General features: G+C 38.6%; 3 protein-coding genes across 3 annotated transcripts in view; 1 reads left to right on the forward strand and 2 right to left on the reverse strand.

The window, feature by feature from the left end:
- The window catches only part of LOC117991406 (uncharacterized), a 311,428-nt gene that overhangs the window by 264,316 nt on the left and 21,483 nt on the right, over positions 1 to 25,629 (reverse strand). The gene's annotated exons all lie outside the window — the stretch shown is intronic.
- LOC117991510 (uncharacterized) lies at positions 1,016 to 7,109 on the reverse strand. Its single transcript, XM_034979104.2, has 4 exons — positions 6,699 to 7,109; positions 5,955 to 6,043; positions 3,484 to 3,669; positions 1,016 to 1,145 (listed from the first exon to the last, which is right to left on the reverse strand). Exons 1-4 carry the CDS (start codon positions 6,796 to 6,798, stop codon positions 1,032 to 1,034), a joined length of 489 nt encoding a protein of 162 aa, XP_034834995.1. The 5' UTR covers positions 6,799 to 7,109; the 3' UTR covers positions 1,016 to 1,031.
- LOC117991296 (potassium voltage-gated channel protein Shaw-like) overlaps positions 14,658 to 25,629 on the forward strand; it is a 160,771-nt gene continuing 149,799 nt past the window's right edge. The window contains exon 1 of the mRNA XM_034978864.2: positions 14,658 to 14,875. Within this exon, the coding sequence (XP_034834755.1) occupies positions 14,832 to 14,875 (44 nt within the window). The 5' untranslated portion in view covers positions 14,658 to 14,831. The remainder of the gene's footprint in view (positions 14,876 to 25,629) is intronic.

A 25,629-nucleotide genomic window follows, 5' to 3' on the forward strand; every position in this document is an offset into this window, starting at 1 on the left:
TTAGGAATTTGTTGGTCCGCCCCTTGAATAACCCCATGTTATAATCTAGTGGGAACACCGCCGATGGGAGTTGGTTCCACAGTTTGCACGTGCGTGGAAAGAAGGATCTGGCGCAGCGGACGGTCGAAGTGCACCAGACACCCAGATGGTGAGGGTGAAATTCCTTACGGTGGCGCGCGGTGCGGTTGTATGTTAGTTTAGGATGCAATTTACAACTGAACTTTAATCCAATTTTAATAAGTACAGCCCTGAAATTGATCCAAAGCAACATACAACTAACAAAACTAGATGGCGCCCCGCGATTTTGAATCCCAACAAGTACCCTACTACTATCAACAAGATTATATGTTTGACTGCTGTTTAACCATTTTTTGGTTATCCACAAGCTGTTTTAAGTGATAATGGTGGTGGTTTCGTGAAAAGGGTCATTAATGTTCAGTCTCGCCAGTATTGTATGCAACAGAACTTTAATGTATATAACGGGTACATACCACGATTAATTTTTGTTTTTATTTGTCGATATTTCAACCCAATTGCACGGGTCGTGGTCACGACGGGACTGCGGTGCTGCGAGAGATGAAGTTCGAGCTGTCAAGGGCAGAAGCGAACTACCCTCTTTCCTTGTTGTGTTGTTAATCGTTGTATGTACCCGTTATATACATTAAAATATGTCGTTAAACCACGAAATAAGCTTAAAATCATTAGTGCAACAGAATTGTTACTAATGTTAGTTTAGAATACAATTTGCAATTGAACCTAATGCAATTTTTATTAGTAGGTATTGTCCTGAAATTTGTACAAAGGAACATACAATTAACTAAGGCTCAGGCATTGTTTCATTAATGAATAAGTTACAATTACCTACATAGAGGAATGTAATTAGAAATAGCATAGGTAATAACTTAGATTTAGATTAGACTATTTAATTATTAATTTAAATAACAAAAATATTACTTATAAACTAAGATTAAATTATGAATAAAACAAATTAATTAACAAATTACACTCTATGGTTTTATTTCTAACTACGTTTATAACAAAATGTACCTTATGTTAATAGCTATAAAAATGAAAATCATAAAACAGTTGTGAAACAGCAGTCGTCCACTGGAGTTCCTCATTTGAAGAGTGATGATATTGTTTAACTGAAAAATGATAAAAATTTTAAAACAATAAAACATACAGAAAAACTTATCACTAAAAAATTTATATTTACAAAAAATATGCGCCGTCCAAATGGTCATTTATGGGCATTGTGCCCAAAACACTGGCGCTATTACCTCGCTGAACGGCAAGGCTCAACCGTTGAGCGAAATAAGCACCAGCTCTTGGGTCACCAGACGCGTGGATCAGCTTTTGGGAAACGACGTTAATAAAAGCTTTCGTGTCCGATGACCATGGGCCCAGAGTCTCAAAACGCAAGCGCCGCAAATACATAGTCCTTACTAATGACTGAGTATTTACGGCGCTTAAGCTCTTGAGCTGACTCGGCTGCTGCAGCCGCTTTTTGGCACGTGCCCGATAAATGGGACGCTGCCAACGTGTCGACGCAGGTCGCATCCCACACCAGCGCACGCCCCATCGACCATGGTACTATAGTCATCCCATCTGGCCTTTTGCCGTCATCCCTGAACAAGCCGGAAGGTTCTAGCTGAGCTGGGACTGAGGCAGTGGCCAGAGCGCGACGGACTATATCATTAATAGCACCATGTCGATATAAGCGGCCTGCACTCCGAATACAACTGAGCCCATGGTGACCAAACCGATCCACTTTGCCAACTAATTTTGATGTAGTTAATACCAATAAAAATATTAATGACTGAAAAAAAAATTAAACAAATTACAATAAAATAATTTTATTTTATTAGTTTAACAAGCGACAAATTGGCTTATATGAATATATAATATAAAAAATTAAAACCTTAATTTGTACCTATTTAATGCATGCTAATATGGTAAATGCAAAAGTGTATCTGCCTGTCTGTCTGCTAGTAAAGAGAGCGAGCCAGCACGTGCCAGACCTTTCTCATTTTATAAAAGTTTCTCTGCATATTGTCCCCAACACTGGGAGGAATGTTTGTGTGGATGTTTGTTTAGATCATGGTGGCTTTAGGAGATAACAGGTAATAAAGGTGGAAAAAATCTTACGTCATATTTTAAAGTCTAATTTTTGTATATTTTCTTCGGAGTAGTATTAGAAATCACGTCAGGCATCCAATGCCTGATTCAGTGCCTAAAGGATCACTTCGTTGTCTGTCTGTCGTGTCTGTCTAGACAGACCCGTCAAGGGAATCCAAACCTATAGACCCTATAGGTTTGGATTCCCATAGTATAGGCTGAGAGTATAGGGTACGTCCCGTTGACCTAAAATATGCCTAAAATCAAACAAATTGACAGCTGCACACAACATCGATGAACACAAGGGGAAAAATCCGAAAAATCTTAATTAGTGGTTAGGTACATCAATAAAAAAAAAGTTGTCTAAGTGTTTCTTTTTATTATATTTGTCAAAATGCTGTAAAGTTATAATTTTTGGACCATTTATTTGCATTGGATAATAATAATTATTATAGAAATTTATTTTGTACACGAGGCAACTAGTGACGTCTAGTAGTGATTCCAATAATTATTATTTGAACAGTTTACGGCAAGCGCCAAAAGCTAAGCTACCGCCCAGCCCACTAGCGGCCAACCTACATCTACGTAATATTAGAGTCCTTGCATAGATGGCGCTGTAACATTAATTATTCGAGGAAAAGCTGAAAATTGAAAAGCATTAACGTGGAAATCTAAATTCATATTGTAAGAAAGTTTTCGTGAAGAAAGAAAGACGGGAACGCAAAAATATGTACCTATTAAAAGTCAGAACTTAAAATCTTTCAAATCAGTTTACTTACAAATTACAATAATAGGCAGGCCTTGGGAAAATACCTGGAAAGTTCTGTCTATTATTCTTTTCTTTTCGGTAGCCTAGTGGTTAAGATATTCGCCTACTATTCGGGTGGTCGGAGTTCGATCCCGGGCGCGGACCTCTAACTTTTCGGAGTTATGTGCATTTTAAGCAATTAAGTATATTATATCACTTGCTTTAACCTGCGTGCCTGAAAATTCTCCGTAATGTTGCCTAATAAATGTCCGATAAATTGCCTAATACATAAGTAGGCAACGCATCGGCGGCTCCTCTGGTGCTGCAAATGTTCATGGGCGGCGGTAATCACTTAACATCAGGTGACCCGCCTGCTTGTTTGCTCGCTATATCTATAAAAAAAAAACGCACTGCACTTCCGTCATCCGAGTTCTATCCGTCATCTGTGAGAATACCAGCGATTATCTACGAGATTATAAGTATCATAAGCTCCCATACAAAACAAAAAGCACGTATTTTCATGGACTCTGATCGGATAAGTGCGTAACCCTAAGTGGTATTTTTACATGAATAATTATAGAATGAAAGACAAGTTCCAAGAAATTTGAAAGAACCACCTTTTTGTATTCTTCTTCCCGTATCCCAAACGCCACGTAGTTGTATTTCAGGAAGTCAGTCTGGTTGGAGATCAGCTGGAAGACCATCGTCTTGGAGCCAGTCTGACCTTGGACGAGGTCAAACTCAACTTCGCCGGTGATGTCAATAGTCGTTTGCACTTCCAGGTAGGTGATCACGTAGCCTTTCTGTAAATTAAATAAGTTCAACTCTTCAACTTTGAAAAAATTAAATCGATCATAATTCGGTAAGCTCCCATTTTACCGCTGATTTAGGTAAGTTGACTGTAAATTAGGGTTTTTAGGGTTCCGTACCTCAAAAGGAAAAACGGAACCCTTATAGGATCACTTTGTTGTCTGTCTGTCGGTCTGTCAAGAAACCTACAGGGTACTTCCCGTTGACCTAGAATCATAAAATTTGGCAGGTAGGTAGTTCTTATAGCTGACATTCGGGGTAAAATCTGAAAACCGTGAATTTGTGGTTACATCACACAAAAAAAATTAAATTGTGGTCATAAACTAATAATTAATATTTTCAATTTAATTTTCGAAGTAAGATCATATTATTATGAAAGATCTTCACCTGTACATTCTAAAACAAATTTTATTTATTTTTATGAACAATAGAACTGAAAATGAAAACTTAGTAAAAGCCCAGGAAAAGTTTATAGAAATACGATGCGCAATTCTTGCAAGGCTCGCTCGGTTTACAGTTTGTGATTGTATAAAGGATTTTGTTTTGCTTTAGCTGCTACTTGATGATTTAGATGGAAATCTAAGGAAATCCTGCGAAATATTGTGTTTATTCAACACTAGGTTTTTTGAAATACGGCGGGAAGTTTATGAAAAGTAACTTAAATCTAAATATATAAAAGCGAAATACCACTCACTCACTGACTGACTGACTGATTGACTGACCGACTAATCATGAAATCTCAGGAACTATAAAGCCTACAAACTTGAAATTTGGAAGGTAGGTACTTTATAGGAAGTAGGCGTCAGCTAAGAAACGGTCTTGAAAAATTCCCCCCCTAAGGATTTGAGACGGGGGGGTCGAAGGTTGTATGAAAGTCCTATGTTTTTGAAGTTAGAGACATGAAAATCGACATTCAGGTTATTAGCTTTAAATAATAAAAATCTGTATGAGTTGGGGAATTTCAATTGGGTTCAGTTCAATTGGGGAAATTCCCCCCTTAAGGGTGGTAAAATAGGGGGAAAAACTTTTTATAAAAAAGTTTTAACTATTGTTATTTTCACTTGAAATTTGAAACGTTGGTTTTTTTAGGAGGTAGGTAAAGGATCTAACTAAATTCTTGCCCTAAGGGGGCGAAATGGGGGTTGAAAAGTTATATGAAAATCTTTGAAAATCTTAGTTATATGAACGTTTTTGAAGTTAGAGATATGAAAATTGGCATTTAGGTATTCTGGGTTCCGTGCCTTAAGGTGAGACTGGGTGAGTAGGTAAGTGAGGCCTTTTGCAGCGGGAAAATTTCAGATCTCATGAGAAACCAAAAATTTCACGCGGGCGAAGTCGCGGGCAACTGCTAGTGTGTTAATAATTCAGAGTAATTTTATAAACTTTTTTTCTGTGATCGAAGAGTATAAACTATATTATAAGCTATCTCCATTTCAATTTCTCAATTTCAAGTTAAAGGAGCGGACTGAAATCCGAAAGGTCGCCGGTTCAAACCCCACCAGTTGCACTATTTGGTCGTGCCTACTCCTAGCACAAACTTAACGTTTAGTTAGACGAGGATGCGAATACTCTAAAATTAGGTTGTGCTCAGAATCAGTACCAATTGACGTGCTTATGCACCAATGCAACCTCAGTTACGTCTGGATTTCAACAGGTCGTTCATTAGTATCTGAATTACTTGAACGCTTAAAGTTCGTTGTGCCTCGTGACCGTAGCCGCTTACACAATCGTAAGACTTTCTGTTTGCCTCAAGCCAAGACCAATCTCGGACATCATAGTCCGCTATATAGAATGCAATTCCTTGCAAATTGTCATAGAGATGTTATAGATATCTTCTGTGACAGTATACCCACAATAAAAAATAAATTAAGTACCTTGATAAGTTAGTAAATTGTAATAAATTAAGTACCTACCTTGATAAGTTAGTAAGTTAGGAAATCTGTGAATTGTTAGTTGTAAGTTAACCTTTTTTTCTTTTTGTTTGTTACAAACTATTTGTACAAGTTTTGTTCTTGTTTAGTTTGTTTTGATAAGTGTGTTTGTTGCGCTGTAGTTATTGTACCACCTAAACGCATGCCACGTCCACATCTAGTAGACACAATTAACAACTAATATTTATGTATATCTATTAACTTGTTATCATACAATAATTGTAGTCAGTTTTGTGGACTAATAAAAAAAAAAAAAAAAAGAGGTGGCGCTGATTTATTTGGTTTCTAAAGCGTGAAAAATTTTGTTCGCCTGTATCTTGTCATTTATATAGATGGGATTGACTTACTTTTGCATTGGCCGTGACAGTGACGTAGAAAGGATCGAGGTTATTCCTGTGCCGATACCGCTCGGAGCCTCCGCCCATGGGCAGGGAATCTGGAAATAATCTGGTGGTAAAGTCACTACTATACAAACATGATCTTACAAACCAGTCTGTGAAAAAGGTAGATTTTTCGAAGAATCCGGTAAAAGAATAGTCTAGCGCTTGGTAGACTTGCTGGTGATATTAAACTAGCTTATGCTCGCGACTTCGTTCGCGTGGACTACACAAATTTCAAACCCCTATTTCACCCCTTTAGGGGTTGAATTTTCAAAAATACTTTCTTAGCGAATGCCTACGTCATAATAGCTATCTGCATGCCAAATTTCAGCCCGATCTGACCAGTGGTTTGAGCTGTGCGTTGATAGATCAGTCAGTCAGTCACCTTTCCGTTTATATATTTAGATTCCTTTTATATGTTTATTTAGATGAAGATAATTTTAATAATATCTTAAATTTTAAAAATTGAATATTATTTTATAACTGTTACGGTCCGGACGGACGGACGTCGGATCTGATGTTGTAGTGTAACGGATAGACACACTAGAACTAGACGAAACTACAAGGTTTCCTTGTTTTACTTTTTAATGAACTTTTTAATTTTTACCACTCTCTTAGCTGTAACAAATGACGAATCTGGAGTCTTTTTTACCCATCTCTTTTGATCTAGCAAAAGTTAAGTCGCTAGTTAGATAAATTGTGCATACATACTCTGATATTCAATCCCAACTTTGAAGGTGTTGGTGGCAAACATTTGCGGCCAACCCGCCACCGTCACCAATATACACGAGATCATTACAAGATTATACATTTTGACGAAAGTATACTGTCTTAATTTACTTGTGCTTTAAATCAAATATTTGAGTTTGTTTTTGTAAAATTCGCCCAAAAGACAAACACATACTGGCATTGAGAAGGAATTTTATCTCAGCTATCGATCTGTTGAGATAAAGGGTTTTTCTAAAGATTATGTGGAGTTATAATAAGTAGTCTTACTGTAATAAACTATATGATGTTCATGACTTCGTCCGCGCTACGTTAGGGTTACCTGTGTCAAATGTACTAATATTTTATGCCTGCCAGTGACGTCGAAGCCTCCACGTTTCGTTAGAAATTCCATAACTGTCGTGATTGATGATGATGATGAGTAAAATGGGCCATGAAGCAATCACTACCCCCATTATAAATGCGAAAGTGTGTTTGTTTGTTGGTTTGTCCGTCAATCACGTCGCAACGGAGCAACGTATAACGGTATAGTCAAAGACCTGGAGAGTGACATAGGCTACTTTTTATCCCGGAAAATCAAAGAGTTCCCATAGGATTTTCAAAAACCTATATCCACGCGAACTGTTACACCCCTTAACTGTACCCAAAAGAGCTGATGACAGACCGACTCTGACTTGACCGCCGGTAGATAAGGTAGCTTTCCCAGTCAGTCCGTGCTAGACCTCTGAAGAGGGTAAACGTCTCTTGACTCTTCCAAATATCCGTGTTCTATTCCTAGTTTATTTTATTTTTCAAGTTTAATTAATTAATTAAAGTGTATTCCTTTTAGTTATTAAATAAATCTTTTTTTAAAAACCTTTTCGAAACAACCCTTGTAACAAAACGAAGTAGCGGGCATCAGCTAGCTAGAAATACGAGAGTCAGAGAACACTAGTGATAGGATGAACCCACCGTATCTGATAAAATTAATGCTTATTTTAAGATAATGGTAGAGCAATAATTTCGACACACTATTATTATCTTTGCAACTGTGAGTGATAAAATGGTATCCGAAATTGTACCTACCTGAATAAAAGTTATTTTTATCATATTGACGTTTTGATAATGTAGGTAAATACTTTTATTTATTACATGTATAATATTACAATAAAACTTAAAGCTAGCCTTATCTAATTACTATATAAATCATGACCGCGTGGAATGGTGCCAAGAATACTGGCTGCATTTCCGCGCTGGACAGCCAGGCTGATCCGTTGCGCAAAAAATGAGCCAGCCCTTCTGTCACCAGATGAGGCTATTAATCGCGGTGAAATGTCTCGTAAAAATTTTTTAGCACTAAGACTCCATGGCCCCAGGGTCTCCACGGCAAACGGCACAAAAATGTAACTCTCTATAAGAGAGGCATACTTGCGCCGCTTGCCGTTTTCAGCTGTTTCTGCTGCGGCTCCCGGTCTTGATGCTGTCTTCCTGATATGACACGGGGCCAATGTGTCATTACACGGGTAAATACTAGGAACCTTTTATTCTACATTGCGACAAGGCTCTTTTGGCGCGTCGTGGCCAAGATCAGAACTAACGCCGCCATCTTGTTAAGTGTCAGGCTGTCCCCTTATATGCGGTGTTGCTGAGTAAAAAATCTGAAATTAACTGTTTTTTTAATATTCTACCATTGCATATACATAACATCACGTTTCACGATATATCCTGATAATAAGTATAGATACATCATAAATGTGTCTGACCGTCCGACTCTTATAGCTATATTTAGCACTAGGTAAATAATATGAGCAGGTAAACCTCAGAGCCTCAATAGCTCAACGGGTAAAGGAGTGGACTGAAAACCGAAAGGTCGACGGTTCAAACCCCGCCCGTTGCACTATTGTCGTACCTACTCCTAGCACAAGCCTGATGCTTAGTTGGAGAGGAAAGGGGAATATTAGTCATTTAACATGGCTAATATTCTTTAAAAAACAAAAACAGGGAAGGCTTTCCCAGTTTTTCTTTCAGTTAAAATTAGATAAAACATACTCGATTTTCTATATTGACATTTTCAATATATTCCGTAAAATTGAGGAGGTTTTATGAGCTGGCAGCCTTTGCTCGACAACTACGACCCCCTGTCAATGTCATTCAAGTGCCAAAAGAGCCATGTCGTACTGTATTTTTCTATGGCTTTCATCCCCTATTTTACCACCCTTATAGGCAAGTTTTCCAAAAATCCAGAAACACGTATTTCTTCACATGCAAATAACTTGAAAAATGTCGGACTTTCATACAAACTTCCATCCCCCATTTACCCCACTTAGGGGTGGAATTTCGAAAAATCCTTTCTTAGTGGGTACCTACTCTTTACAAAGAATAGACCCTCTAAGCATGTCTTTAGGACCAGCGGTTTAGGCTGTGCGTTGAAATATATCTCAGTCAGTCAGTCAGGACTTTGAATTTTTATATTTTAGTGCAGAGGGTAGGAAACTTGTTTCTTGTGTCTAAATTCTAAATTCTAAATTCAAAATAAATTATTCTTATTCTTATTCTTATATATAGATTAAGATGAAGGCTACATATCTATTTTAGCGTTTAAACTACCGTGAGTGATTTCGATTATAAATATGTGGCGGTTGCCACAATATATAAACTAGATGGCGCTGTTCAATCGATGACGTAGTCCCGAACAAATGTACCGCCGACAGTACTCGCACTAACAGAGTGTTCGGCAGTCTGGACTATATATAGAAGTTTCAAGATACAACCGTTGGCCCAGCTGGCGCTACCGAGCACAACCAACCGCTCGGTGGGAGATCTCCCCTTTGGTACGGTCGAGCCTGCACACCGCTCCCGGCTGTACTCACGTGTCTAGTCGACGTAAGCCCGACTAGTTTCGAACCCATCCGGGGTCCTCGTTTCATATCTACTCGTGTGTCAAAGCCGTGTAAGATCAAGAGCTTTTCTTTACCTTTTATTTTATCTATAAGGTGCTTTGACAAAGCTTTTCACATCACCCTCGTGGGGGCCATCCCAGGTCTCACAATACGAGATAGCGCGGGAAACTGACTCGTGAAACCCGTTAATACTTTTGTATTTAAAACCAGCTGATTCCCGCGACTTCGTTCGCGTCGAATTAGGTTTTTAAAAATCCCGTGGGAACACTTTGATTATCCGGGATAAAAAGTAGCCTATGTCAATCTCCAGGTCTTAAACTATACCCATGCAAAAAATCACGTCGATCCGTTGCTCTGTTGCGACGTGATTGAAGGACAAACCAACAAACAAACACACTTTCACATTTCAAAGTCAAAGTCAAAGTCAAATGATTTATTCAAAATAGGTAATTAATAAGTCTTTTTGAAGGTCAGATGTTGGATTTCTAAGATATAGTGGTGATAATTATTACGCAAACTTAAAACTAAAGCTACGAGGGTTCCAAACGCGCCCAGGTCTGAGAAGAGCCCACAACAAACTCAGCCGGGTATTCTTTTTATTATCACCACTTTACAAAATTATTGAAACTTATTAGAACTATCACAAGCCGTTAAGCAACTCATTCCCAAGCTTGCTTATCATTTAAATAATCCTTTACATTGTAATAGGATTTTTCAATTAGTTTACGTTTACGTTTTATGAAATTTATAATATGGGTAGCGGATTGTCTCTGTCGTTGCGACCGACACAACGTTATATAGGTATGAGTGACAGAGACAACGCTCTACAAAACTGAAATGTCATTCTAAAGGCCGATGTTCATTATTTTCAGCCGAGTACTGTAGGTATCAAAGGTTAATTATTCATTTATATACCACGCAAGCTATGATAGCCTAGTGGTAAGGACGTCCGCCTTCTAATCGGAGGTCGGGGGTTCGATCCCGGGCACGCACCTCTAACTTTTCGGAGTTATGTGCGTTTTAATTAATTAAAGATCACTTGCTTTAACGGTGAAGGAAAACATCATGAGGAAACCTGCATGCCTGAGAGTTCTTCATGATGTTCTCAAAGGTGTGTGAAGGCTACCAATTCGCACATGGCCAGCGTGGTAGACTATGGCCAAAAACCCTTCGCACTCTGAGAGGAGACCCGTGCTCTGTAGTGAGCCGGTTATTATTATTGTTATTTATTTATTATTTAATTAGAACGGCCATAAAGCCAATTACACTAATTAAACTACGAGTACAAACTAACATAAACATGATGTTATGGGTTGATCATGATGATGATGATACCTATATATTATACTACTACATAAGATTCTGTGTATTGCGTGTAAGTAGTGTCCAACACACCTAGTTTCCCCTGTCTCATACCCCGATTGCTATCTCGACCTGTCGCGTACCGGTACAATGGAAAATACTCGTAATTTTTTTTTTTTTTAAATTCAGATACAAGTTAGCCCTTGAGTGCAATCTCACCTGGTGGAAAGTGATGATGCAGTCTAAGATGATAGCGGGCTAACCTGGAAGGGGTATGGCAGTTTTTATTAAACCCATACCCCTTTGGTTTCTACACGGCATCGTACCGGAACGCTAAATCGCTTGGCGGCACGGCTTTGCCGGTAGGGTGGTAACTAGCCACGGCCGAAGCCTCCCACCAGACCAGACCAGAAATTTAGAAATTATAAAATTCCAAACCCCTGCCAGGAATCGAACCCGGGACCTCCCACTATTAAGACCACAGCGCTCACCACTGCGCCAGGGAGGTCGTCAAAACTCGTAATTAATAACTTTTATATTGCACAATACATAGTAGGTATGATAGTACCTACCTATGCAATAATGTAAAAGCGAAGTATGCAATATCAAGCAACTTGTACGCAATATGACAGTTTAATTTTCTCTTATCCGTGTCGTATGTCATAGCTCGTCACCGAGGCAACGTCTTGGACTAAGAACCCGCGGGGGCCGGACCTTCGTTATTTTATAAATGCTGAAAGTTTCTCTGCGCATTGTCCCCAACACAGGGAGGAACGATCAGCTTCTATGAAGTTTGGATTGTGGTGGCTTTGGGAGATTTAGGACACGAGATTTTTTACACCTTTATTACCTGTGGCCCTACCGCGGTTGTTTGACAGCTACAATGTCACGATCGCAATCATCTCTGATTGGTTAATGCTCGCTCACTATTGGCTACAATGCATTGTTGCAACAAGAATGGCACAAATTCAGCCAATCAGAACAATTGAGATTGTAATAATGATTGATGCAGGTTTTAGACAATCGCCCTGCCGTTATCTCCCAAAGTCACCAATATATTATATGTATGTAAATACTAAGTACGCTCTGCCAGTACCGTTGCCAGTACCAGTGCCAGGGCAGTCCGTTGCCAACGCAAGCACGCGATGAACTTCATAGTCGCTGATCGTTCCTCCCTGTGTTGGGGACAATACGCAGAGAACCTTTCAGCTTTTATAAAATTACGAAGGTCTGGCCCTCGCGGGCTCTCCCTTTATCTGGTTGTATTTAATTTACTTAAGTGCTTCAATTTAATTAAACATAGCAGGCCTTTAATTACGGTAACAATAGATATAATGTAGGTAAAATATAATATATATATGGTATGTTTGGTACCTCATTCTAATATTATCAGATCGGCTCGAATACATGAAATCGAAGTCGAAAAAAAAAACCAGGCAAGTGCGAGGCAGACTCGCACTCGAAGGGTTCCGTGCCATCGATCGGACAAGATTATGTGCTTTTAATTTTTTTATATTGCGGCCATTTTGATTTTTTTATTATTTGTTCTTGTAGCGGAAATATAAGTAGATAAACATACTGAAAATTTCACTTTCTACCTATTACAGTTCAAGAGACAGACAGACTGACAGGCTGACGGACAACGGAACCTATATCATCTAACAAAATAACAATATTCTGAATAAGTAATTTGACTTTGACATTGGAACTCTAAAAAAGAAACCGGTCAAGTGCAAATCAGGCTCGCGCACCGAGGGTTCCGTAGTAGGGTCGTATTTTTTCGACATTCTGCACGATAAATCAAAAATTATGGTTCATAAAAATAGATAAAAATCTGTTTTAGAATCAACAGGTGGTGCCCTTTCATATGATACCCCACTTGATATAGTTATCTTACTTTGATAATTAAAAATACTAATTATTAGTTCATGACAACAATTTAATTTTTGTGTGTGAAGTAACCACAAATTCACGGTTTCAGACTAATGTCTGCTATAAGACCTACCTACCTGCCAAATTTCATGATTCTAGGTCAACGGGAAGTACCCTGTAGGTTTCTTGACAGACAGACAGCCGGACAGACAAACATACAGACATACAGACAACAAAGTGATTCTATAAGGGTTCCGTTTTTCCTTTTGAGGTACGGAACCCTAAAAATGTAAAGCGAAATAAGTTAAAACGTTGAATCGAAAAAACCTTGAACTTCACTTAAAAACTTGACGAGAGAAAACATAAAAATAAGTGAAGTCGTGAGTTCTACAACATATCGAATAGTTATGCGAAACTTTGCAATGAGAAAAATTCTTCAGGTCATAACATACTTTTTAAACGCAGCGCTACGTTATGAAACGCGACGCGTATGGTTATCACAATAATATTATAACTGCATTATAATATAAAAACCAGCCAAGTGCGACTCAGACTCGCGCACTGAGGGATCCGTACTACAGTCGAATTTTTTGACATTTTGCACGATTAATCAAAAACTATTATGCCTAAAAATAAATAGAAATCTGTTTTAGAATTTAAAAGTAAAGCCCTATTATATGATACCCCACATGGTATAGTAATCTTACTTCGAAAATTGAAATACTAATTATTAGTTCAAGACCACAATTTAATTTTTTTTTATGTGATGTAACCACAAATTCACGGTTTTCACATTTTTCTACCTGCCAAATTTCATGATTCTAGGTCAACGGGAAGTACCCTGTAGGCAGACAGCCGGACAGACAGACATACAGACAGACAACAAAGTGATCCTATAAGGGTTCCCCGTTCCGTTTTTTACTTTGAGGTACGGAACCCCAAAAATGTAAAGCGAAATGAGTTAAAACGTTCAATCGAACAAACCTTGAACTTCACTTAAAAAAACATAAAAATAAGTGGAGTCGTGAGTTCTACAACATATCGAATAGTTATGCGAAACTTTGCAATGAGAAAAATTCTTCAGGTCATAACATACTTTTTAAACGCAGCGCTACGTTATGAAACGCGACGCGTTAATGGTGATCACATTATAACGGCATTATGATATAAAAACCAGCCAAGTGCGAGTCAGACTCATGCATATAGGGTTCCGTACTACAGTCGTATTTTTTGTCGACATTTTGCACGATTAATCAAAAACTATTATGCATAAAAATAAATAAAAATCTGTTTTAGAATGTTGTGGTAGGTATAGTCCTTTCATAATATGATACCCCACTTGGTAAGTATAGTTATCTTACTTTGGGGTGCCAGCCAGGTAACCTCCCACTTCCCAGTGTGCCTGGGTGCTGCTGGTCCCTTTTGGATACGTCCGAGAGTAAGAGCAGTATTCGGGCCGGGCGGTGCACCCGGGGTGCACGCAGTTACTTGACGCAGAAAAAATTGGGAAAAAGCTTTTTTAAAAATTCCATGAATAATGGGAATTCTTACGACGTACGTCGCGTCGCGTTTTCAAAGAACGTTTCTGCCTTAAAAGCGTGCCTCAACCAACGTAAAAGGCCCAAAGAACTGCATAATATAAATACAATTTGATCTGAACTTGACGAAGTAAAAACCAGTTTAAAAATTGGGAAAAAGCTTATTTAAAAATTCAATGATTAATAAAATTGGAAGTCTTACGAAGTCGCGTCGCGTTTTTAAAGTACGTTTCTGCCTTAAAAGCGTGCCTCCACCAACGTAAAAGGCGCAAAGGGTAACTGCAGTGCGTTGTCTACAGGTGGGGGGTGGTTCTCATCTCCTACCCAGCATCAGTAGCTGGTGGACCGCCGTCGCGAACGGACGTGTCTTCACGCGCGAAAATCGCAAAAAAAACGTGCAATAAAACAAACAAAAATTCGAGTTCGAAATTTATTTCAGTGTCATGTGATCGCGTGTTCGGAGTTTGAAATTTACGGTGGGATAGTGTTGTGATCGTCAAATGTCGATGTTTCGACTCTGAGCAGTAATGGATGGGGAGAATCGAATAATTTTGAACGTTGGCGGCATAAGGTTTGCGCTTTACGATATTTTATTGAACGCGTATTTGTACTAATGATTCAGAGCTTGCTCTGTTCAGTTTCAATTCATATAATTGCACTGTTTGTATACCGCAATTCAGCGTAAAGTAAATACGCATTGGTAATGTGGAATTTGTACATTTTTAGATATAAGCTAAGCATTGTAAATATAGAACGTTAGCACATACTTAATTAATCTACTATCTAGTTCTAGTTGGAATAAAAAAATACTGCGATATTAAAAGGAGTACCTAACTCACGAACTAAACTTAAACGATCAAGATGATTCAGAGTCTAAATATTATGTACTTGGTGTCTTAAAGAGTTTTATAAAAATTTAAAAACAAAATCAAAATTCCATTTAGGACAATTATTGTCTCTGTTTCACCTGAAACTCTACCATCGGTTCAGAAAGCAGCTTCTACTGACAAGAGCCAGCATGAAACTCAGCAGCTTTCAAATCATAAAAGATACAACAACATAACTGCTTACGAAAAATTCAGCTCTAAAATGCCTGTTTTTGTAACTCCAAAACTATATATACCTACCTAAAATTCCCAATTAAGCTTTAGAACGTTCAAGGGCCATCAAGGGTCTACTAAATAACGAGGTTTAATCGACCACGATAATCTAGTCAAGTTGGTACAAAGATATAAACTCTACCAAAGAAAAAGACTGTTCATTTTGTACCTATATATATTTTAAATTATTTTTTATTAAAATATTATTATTTAAGTAATCTAAATACATAAAAGGAAAAAGGTGACTGACTGACTGACTAATCTATCAATGCACAGCTCAAACTAATGGATCAGGCTGAAAGGCATACTATTATGACGTAGTCATTCGCTATATAAGATACTAAGAAAGGATTTTTGAAATTTCAACCCCTAAGTCGCGAGCATAAGCAAGTCTGAGATAATAATTGTGTTTCTATAAATGATATTACATTATTTATGTTCCTAAGACCTTTTGGATATCACTTGATCTTCCCGTAGACCGTGGAATCTCATTAGTTTATGTAAACAATTGACTAGATTGGCCTATGAAAATGTTATTATTCCGTAACTACAGCTTACTTTGTGACGTAATAGAGCTGTGTAGGTCTTAAATCTAAATACACAAATGGGGCCGATTATCTTGTACACAATCTCTAAACTAAACTAAATTAACAGGTCTAAATCTAGTGCTATCCTTTTCTGCAGGCAAAATTATGAAAGGGATAACAGTAGATTTAGTCGTATCATTTTAGTTTAGTTTAGAGATTGTGTACAACGGAATTGGCCTCAGTGTAGAGACGACGAAAGAGGTTTTAGAATTTGGTACGCTAAAATTAGATTTGAGTGGGAAAAATCATCCCCATAGAGGTCTTATGTGGTGTTATCATCATCATCATCATCATCATCATAATTATCAACCGATAGACGTCCACTGCTGAACATAATAATAGGTCTTGTAGGGACTTCCATACGCCACGGTTTTCACCACCTGAATCCAGCAGCTCCCTGCGATTCGTTTGCCACCTATCCACCTAATGGGGGGTCTTCTAGTGCTGCGTTTTCCGGTGCGTAGTCACCATTCTAGCACCTTGGGACCCCCACGTCGGTTTTTAGAACTATGTGCCCTGCCCTTTGCCACTTCAGCTTTACAACCCGTTGAGCTAAATCTGTTACTCTGGTTCAAGACCAGGGACCGATAGTTAGCGACCATATGTATGAATAGTTAAAATTACACGACAAAATGTATCTAATTTATCTTTTTGCGAAGATCACCTAAGTAACATGTTTTCCAAATTCATATAAGAGATTATTAGGGTTTAAAGCGATATGTACGTGAAATAGTTATAAATACAATGAGTTTAAACGAGATGTGATACGAAATACTTATTAGCTAAATAATACGTGAAACAAAACTAGTGTTTTTACGAGAAAATAAACGTGTGTGATTACGAACCGATATTTCAATTTAAACTATTTCCATAGTTCCTTTCCCAGACGAAGCCGGGGCGGGTCGCTAGTGATATTACAATATCGATACTTTTGACTAATATGACACAACCCTAGAGTGTCAACATCACAGCAAAGTAATTATGAAACTATAAATTTTTATTACAATGTCATCATCATCATCATCATGATTAACCCATCACAAGCTCACTACAAAGCACGGGTCTCTAAGAATCAGAAGGTTTTTAGCCATATCTACCATGCTGGCTAAGTGCGAATTGGCAGACTGCACACATTTGAAACATTATGGGAAATTCTCAGGCACGCAGGTTTCCTCACTATGTTTTCCTTCACCATCAGTGATATTTAATTACTTAAAACAAACATAACTCCGAAAAGTTACAGATGCGTGCCAGTGATCGAACTCCTGACCCATTGAATAGTGAGGCGAATGTCTAAACCACTGGGTTATCACGGCTCTATCATAATGTGAAAATACATACTCCATACATGCTCCATACTAATATTATAAATGAGAAAGCGTGTCTGTCTGTATGTCTGTCTGCTAGCTTTTCACGGCCCATCCGTACCCGTAGTGCAAGATTTTACGTCTCACCAAACCAAACCAAATTCGAGAGTCGAAATACTTCCGCGTTACAGTAAAATGGACCTAAACAGCCTTGAATTGAAGTCAAATATTCAATGCCACTGATTTTAACTTCGCAATGTTTCCGCTTGGAGCGCTGGCTGTAGAAGTGTAGACAAACTTGAGCTTTAAAACAAGGCACTTAAGATCCAGTTTACTGTAACGCGGAAGTATTTCGACTCTCGAATTTGGTTTGGTTTGGTGAGACGTAAAATCTTGTACTACGGGTACAGTTCTACCGATTTTGACGAAATTTCGTACAGAGGTAGCTTGCATACTGGGGAAGGACATAGGACTTTTTATCCCGGACAACCAAAGAGTTCCCACGAGATTTTAAAAAGCCTAAATCCACGCAGACGTGGATGCTGTTCTTCCAACGCTGCGTCTTCCGGTGCGAGGTCGTCATTCCAGGACCTTGGGACCCCAACGTCTATCGGTTGTACGAACTATATGCCCTGCCCATTGCCACTTCACTTATTATGATTATAAGTACCAATTCCTTTGATGCATACCCATCTATAGCCCGCCTTTATGCAAAACGCTATCTGCATTAAGCTAGCCGAATTCCGCAACGCAAGGTTTACTGTAAGATTCTATCTCTCACACAAATAGAAACGGAATTTTTGATTACCTAAAAGTGGAGTTTTTAAATGGAACGTGAAACCCAACAGTACAAGATCCAGCAGTTTTTTCCCCTTTCCTTTTTAAGTCCCGTAAATTGCTATGGCGCGTGGCCGCCATTTTAGTGACGTCAACATTAGACTGGTAGTTTCGAGCTGATGGTATATTTTCCGTATCTTGAATTTCATGGATTTGTATAATAGGACATTGATGAATTGCTGTTACATACAGACACGTTACAGACGTAATAACCCTAGCGATAAATTTAATGTAATCCTCTGACAACGATCTGTCTGGCACAGACGAATAACCAACTGCGAAATATGAGGGTTTAACACTGGAGTTATAGTCAACATAGGAGCTTCTTTAGAGGGCCATTTTTTTGCGACATTTGTGATGATGTGATTTTGAAAACGCCATAGTTTTTGCCAGAGCGGTGCGGCGCCGCAACGCACCGGAAACCCATCGTGTGACCTCAGTCGAAGTGCGTTTTTTATTCCGATAGTTGTACTTGTAGCACATAATCTGGAATATCGTCCAAAGCAGCATCGATTTATGTATAAGCCTCAAGAATACATAATTATGTTATATTGTATACCGTAAAAATATACGCTTGAGAAGGCGTAGTCTAAGTATTTGCCGACAATTTACCGCAGCTGGCTTTCAAAATGTGGCTCGTACCGTAGTTTAGCTATCATACAGTTCTGAAATTATGGTTGCCTCCTGAAATAAGCCTGACACAAACAACGCGCTACAAGATTTTGTTAGCGTACATGTGACGTGTGGCGTTCCCATCCGTTACGTGTATTGTAGTGTAGTAACTAACTGGCAATTTTTTTTTTTGATTGCACATAATTAAAACAATTAACCTTTCCTGTATCTAGTAGATATGGATATGGATTTTTTTATAGTAATTTAGAGCAATCGAGTAATAGGTGGAAGATTTGTTTATCGGTTGAGATGACAACGGTTAATTGGCAGATAAGTACAGTACGCAGCCGAAAGTAATGCACATCGACCTTAAGAAGGAGATAGCAGATTTGTAGAGCACTGTGTCTGTCGTTGAGACCGACAAAACGTCATATAGGTACGAGTGACAGAGACAACGCTCTATAAAGCCGAAATGCCGTAAAGGCCGATGTACATTTCGTTTGGCCGGGTAGGTACCTACTGTAACGCGTTTTGTCTACTAAAATACTTATTTTGATGTTCAGGAACACTGAAAAAGATTCAAAATTCTTAAAAACTAATGTGGTAGTAGAATAAAAGATGGTAAGTAGAAGAAAATACAGTTCGGAAATTGCCATACATCGCAGCGATGATAGCGATGATGTGCTGCGATGTATAGCAATTTGCAGACTGTATTTTACCTAAACTGTGTTCTCACAACGTATGTAGAGCTTATCGCGAGTTTCTACTTCAAAACACAACATTTAGAAGTTTGCAACTGGATGAAGTTATTTTGAATAAACAAAATGGAGAGGTGCCACGCACTAGAGGTACCTACCGTAAAACCGCTTCAAACTGGCCGACGTTGAACAAGAGGACCAGTTGTGTTTTTAGGGTTCCGTACCTCAAAAGGAAAAACGGAACCCTTATACTTTATAGGATCAATTTGTTGCCTGTCTGTCTGTCTATCAAGAAACCTACAGGGTACTTCCCGTTGACCTAGAATCATGAAATTTGGCAGGTAGGTAGGTCTTATAGCAGACGTAAGGAGAAAAATCTGAAAACCGTGAATTTGTTTGTGGTTACATCACACAAAAAAAAATTAAATTGTGGTCATGACTAATAATTAGTATTTTCAATGTTAGAAGTAAGATAACTATATTAAGTGGGGTATCGTAAGGGCTTCACATGTACATTCTAAAACAATTATTTATTTATTTTTATGCTACATAGTTTTTGAATTATCGTGCAAAATGTCGAAAAAATACGGCTGTAGTACGGAACCCTCAGTGTGCGAGCCTGACTCGCACTTTTTGTTAGACATTCAGTTTTACTGGCGCTGTTCATATTATTCCCTCTTCTGCATTCAACCAAAAGAGCACATATTTGTTATTGCAAGCCAGTGCTTGCAATAACAAATATGTCTATCAAACTATTTTAATTACCTATTATAGCAACAGGGGTTTCGCTGGGCTGAAATTTCAATGTTTTATTTTTAAAGAAAACCAACAAAAATATAATAATTACGTAGTTTTTTTTTTAAAAGATATAGCGAGCAAACGAGCAGGCGGGTCACCTGATGTTAAGTGATTACCGCCGCCCATGAACATTTGCAGCACCAGAGGAACCGCCGATGCGTTGCCGGCCTTTTAGGAATTTGTTGGTCCGCCCCTTGAATAACCCCATGTTGTAATCTAGTGGGAACACCGCCGATGGGAGTTGGTTCCACAGTTTGCATGTGCGTGGAAAGATGGATCTGGCACAGCGGACGGTCGAAGTGCACCAGACACCCAGAATGGATACTACGTAAACATAGGTAGGCCGTAGAATAAGGACAAGTTTAAAATTATTACATTTCAACATGGCGTTGCTTTTCCTAATAAAACCAAACTTATTACCCGATTTTTAATAATTTATCTGCCCGCTACATCTCTATGGTCATAACGCAATGAAACAAATTTTGAATATGAATTCAGTACGCTACGCTTTGTTGAGCGTTGAACGGGTGTTTTAATTATGGCACTTGTTTTGTAAAGGGTTGTTTTGTCCAATGCGTGGGACCAACGTGGTTTCCCTTTGGAGGCTAATGCATAATATCAGTGCCCTTATCAGTACCCTTATAAATGCGAAAGTGTGGTTTTTTGTTGGTTTCTTGGTTTCTCCTTCAATCACGTCGCAACGCGCGGTGCAACTGATTTGCAACTGATTGACTGACTGATCTATCAACGCACAGCTCAAACTACTGGACGGATCGAGCTGATATTTGGCGTACGATAGCTATTATGACGTAGGCATCTGCTAAGAAAGGATTTTTTTTTCAGATACAAGTTAGCCCTTGACTGCAATCTCACCTGATGGTGATGATGCAGTCTAAGATGATAGCGGGCTAACCTGGAAGGGGTATAGCAGTTTTTATTAAACACCAACATACCACTTTGGTTTCTACACGGCATCGTACCGGAACGCTAAATCGCTTGGCGGTACGGCTTTGCCGGTAGGGTGGTAACTAGCCACGGCCGAAGCCTCCCACCAGACCAGATCTTTTAAAATTTAACCCCTAAGGGGGTGAAATAAGTGTTTGAATTTTGCGCAGTCCACGCGGACGAAGTCGCGAGCATAAGCTAGTCTCTCAATAATTTGGTTGGTCAATACCGTGTCGAAACACACATCTCCGCTCAGCTACGCCCAGGGTAAATACACCCTAATGTTTACGTTACTCGTCTTATTTTTCAGTCCAAATCCAGACAGTCAGAATAGCCCCTTAAGACAGAGAAACATAGAAACGCTTTCGCATTCATAATATAAAAGTACGGTATTTTTCTTTTTTATATGAAATTGTCTCAATATCTTAGCGGTAGAGAGGCAAGGTCACAGTTTTATTGTTGAAATCGTAGACTGAAGCGGTCGTTCTATAATGCCCTTCCGACCGAATTTCGGCCACGGCGGCTGATCAGCCCTGCGATTGTCAAAAACTCAAATTATTTATTCAGAATAGGTAAAATTTTACGTTTCCTGATTGTCAACATTTTTATTTGTAAGATGTTATAGTGGTGATAATAATTAATACGCACATGTGACATGTTTAAAGTTATTCCATTGATCGTTATCGTATACGATGACATTAGCGTCAAAGTAAAATAAACCATACATTCATTGTATAAGAGCTCAATTTCGTATATGCATTCTTATACGTTTACGTATCTACGTCACGCTCCATAACGTTCCATATTAAAATCTGTTGTGCTGAATTTGTGACATTAAATCAATATAATCAAGGATTACTTTACTTTGACGCTGTCACGACGAATACCATCGAATAAGAATACGATCAATGGAATAACTTTGAGACAATCGGGGGGCTGATTAGCCATCTGGGTGGGAGTGTTTTTTTTTAATTTTTTTTAATTTATCATGCTGACTAATATTCGCCATATCTTTTCATTTATATCGATGTTGGGCATCCTCTAGTAACAAAATACAACAAAATGTAGGTCGTGGAAGATACCTACAAATTTTTTGCAGAATATCACGCTTTACAAGCGTGCGGTTTGCCCTCCAGACAATTATAAATATTTTTTGGTGCTCCCGGGCGGGTTGAGCCGCCGTATTAAAGCTAAAGGTTGAAATAAAACAAAGCGGCAGATGCAAATTTCGGAACACAAAAAAAGACCTGAATTTGTTCCCATTTATGTTTCATTTTTTGTTGTGGCAAATATTAAAAGTTTTGCTATCTTTTTGATGCGGAAACTTGGGATGAATATTTTGCACATTTTTTACTTGGATTTTTTTATCGATGTGACTAAAATCTGTATATCTGAATAAAATCAAGGATTTTTAGTACATTTTATTCTGATGTTATTCCGTTTCAACCACTGACCTCTACTCATACAAGTACGGTGGACTGTCGATTGCCAACCTGGTTTTGAAGCAACTTGATTTTGATAGCAGCAGAAGCGTCATGTGAGCGGACTTGGAAACTCGGAACTAATATTTATTTATGTTGCTGTTGCCACGAATGAGGGTTTCACACGAGGCGAAGCTGGTTGTGATAATTAATAGTATCACACTATAGTGTTTTAATACCTAATTATCAACAGTTGCATACAAGACTTTATCTTTTCTACACCCATAATAATATGAATCTTTTATAAAAGATTCTGTGGAGAAGAAAAAAAGCTGTGATAAAGCCTAGTGGTTAGGCCGTCCGCCTTCTAATCTCTCCGCTGTCCGTCCGTCCTCACTAATTATAATGAACCATAATATAGTTAGACAGTTGAAATTTTCACAGATGCTGTATTTCTGTTGCCGCTATAACTACAAATAATAAAAAATAGAATAAAATAAGTATTTAAGGGGGCTCCCATTTGTACATTATAATATAAGTAGGTTGATAGTGTTATTCCCGACTGAAATACAGGGATCTGAAACTAGCTGTAGTGGTTATTGGCCTTATTAACGCCAAGTCCAACATCTCAAGTAGAGAGGCTCTCTCTTGGTCAAGGGTCGGAATACAAAAGGCAGAGCTCCAAGAGACACTGTGAAGTGCGAAGATGCTTGACTCCGGAGTCGAGATGATACAATGTTTTTTTAGTTTCGTACTCTTTTTAGTGTTCCGTACCTCAAAAGGGAAAAAAAGAAACCCTTAAAGGATCACTTTGTTGTCTGTCTGTCTGTCTGTCCGTCGTGTCTGTCAAGAAAACCTATAGGGTACTTCCCGTTGACCTAGAATCATGAAATTTGGTAGGTATAGGTATATCTTACAGCACAGCACAAGAAAAAAAAAGTGTTCTTGAATAAGTTTAGTGTTTTCAATTTTCAAAGTAAGATAACTATACCGAGTGGGGTATCATATAAAAGGGCTTTACCTGTACATTCTAAAACAGATTTTTATTTATTTTTATGCATACCAGTTTTTGATTTATCGTGCGAAATGTTGAAAAAGTAAGTCTGTAGTACCTACGGAACCCTCGGTGTGCGAGTCTGACTCGCACTTGGTCGGTTTTTTTATTCCATTACACTGCAATTTCACCTAGTGGTAAGTGATGATGCAGTCTAAGATGGAAGCGGCTAAACTTAGAAGGGGTATGGCAGTTTTTATTAAACCCAGAAGATCGGTTTCTACACAGCATCGTACTGGAACGCCAATCGATTTTTCGTTTGGCGGCACGGCTTTGCCAGTAGGGTGGTAACTAACCACGGCCGTAGCCTCCCACGAGACGATTTAGAAATAAATTTCCAAATTGCCTCTGCCGGGAATCGAACCCGGGATCTCCCACTTATAAAATCACAGTGATTACCACTGCGTCAGGGAGTTCGCCTAAATTATATTATGTACTTACGACCTACATTATGCCATACAACGTTCTAGCTATGTATCAACCGCGACTCCCCCTGGCCGCAAGGGACAAGGGTACGAGCATAGTACATTAAACCGCGTTTATCGCTGCATAAACTTCATACTTTCTTCGCCTTTTACCGCCCGGTGGGGTGTCAGTCATAAGCGGAAGCGTTTAAAGCGTTTATTTCATGTAATTATTAACGTTAGTAATAATTAAGTACCTCAGAAAATTTCTATCTGTACTAATGCTCAATCGATTAGATTTTTTGACGATCTGATACCATGGCACTTGGAATGCTAATTAAAAAATGGTGGACTAACGAAAACGAGTGCGCAATTGTGAATTAGGCTTTTTTACGGACACTTTTAGACAACCAACTTTCTTGTACTATAATTGAAGATTACACAACGTACTTTCTTCGCTTTTTGCCGCCGGGCAGGGTGTCAGTCATAAGCGATAGCGTTTTAAATGATGTCATTATCATTATTAACAATAATTATGCGTTATAAAAGTAGAAAAAACGTATTTAGTCGACGTTAGCCTGACTAGTTTCAAACCCATCCAGTGTCCTTTTCCACAGGGTTTCTTCTACATTTATAACGGAAATCACTCACGATAGTTTAAATGCTAAAATAATTAAGCGCACGAGTAAAAAAGAGCTGCACGCGCATGCTCAATCGCATTTGAGAGTTTACTGATCATTTAGTTTTGTGGTTTAGTTTAGCCATGAAAATTAGAATGTATCGAGATTAAGAGCACAAGTTGTGAACTGAAAGTACGCATTCAATTTTTCACGGACACTTTTAGACCGCCGAAAGCATAATAAATAATTACCAAGCACAATAAGTACTATATGATGACATTTATCTTGAATACAAATAAGGTACTTATACAAAGTTCTAGCTGTGTAGCAACCACGAATCTTCCCCTAGGTCACAAGGGAGAATGGTCCGTACCGTGTTTAGACTTTAGCATAGCATAAACTTTATACTAATTTCTTTGCCTTTTACCGCCGGGTAGAGTGTCAGTCATAAGCGATAGCGACTTTTCTATAAATACAAACATGAAACTGACTTATGAGCGCCCATCACATTGGCCGGCAAAGCCGTGCCGCCAAGCGATTTAGCGTTCCGGTACGATGCCGTGTAGAAACCAAAGGGGCATGGGTTTACTAAAAACTGCCGTACCCCTTCCAGGTTAGCCCGCTTCGATCTTAGACTGCATCGTCACTTACCACCAAGAGAGATTGCAGTCAAGGGCTTAATTATATCTGAATAAAAAAATAATATAATAAAAAAACCTATGCAGCTGAAATTTCGCTCAGAGGTATTTTTATATAATATAGATAAGGAACGAGGTTGGTTATCTGCAATCCCAATTGGTGGTCGCTAATCTTTTATCCATATCCATACTAATATTATTAAGGCGAAAATGTGTCTGTCTGTCTGCCTGTTTGCTAGCTTTTCACGGCCCTACAGTTAACCGGATTTTGATTTTTATCCCGGAAAATCAAAGAGTTCCTACG

This window comes from Maniola hyperantus, chromosome 19 (genome assembly GCF_902806685.2).
Source record: "Maniola hyperantus chromosome 19, iAphHyp1.2, whole genome shotgun sequence".
Lineage (NCBI taxonomy): Eukaryota > Metazoa > Arthropoda > Insecta > Lepidoptera > Nymphalidae > Maniola > Maniola hyperantus.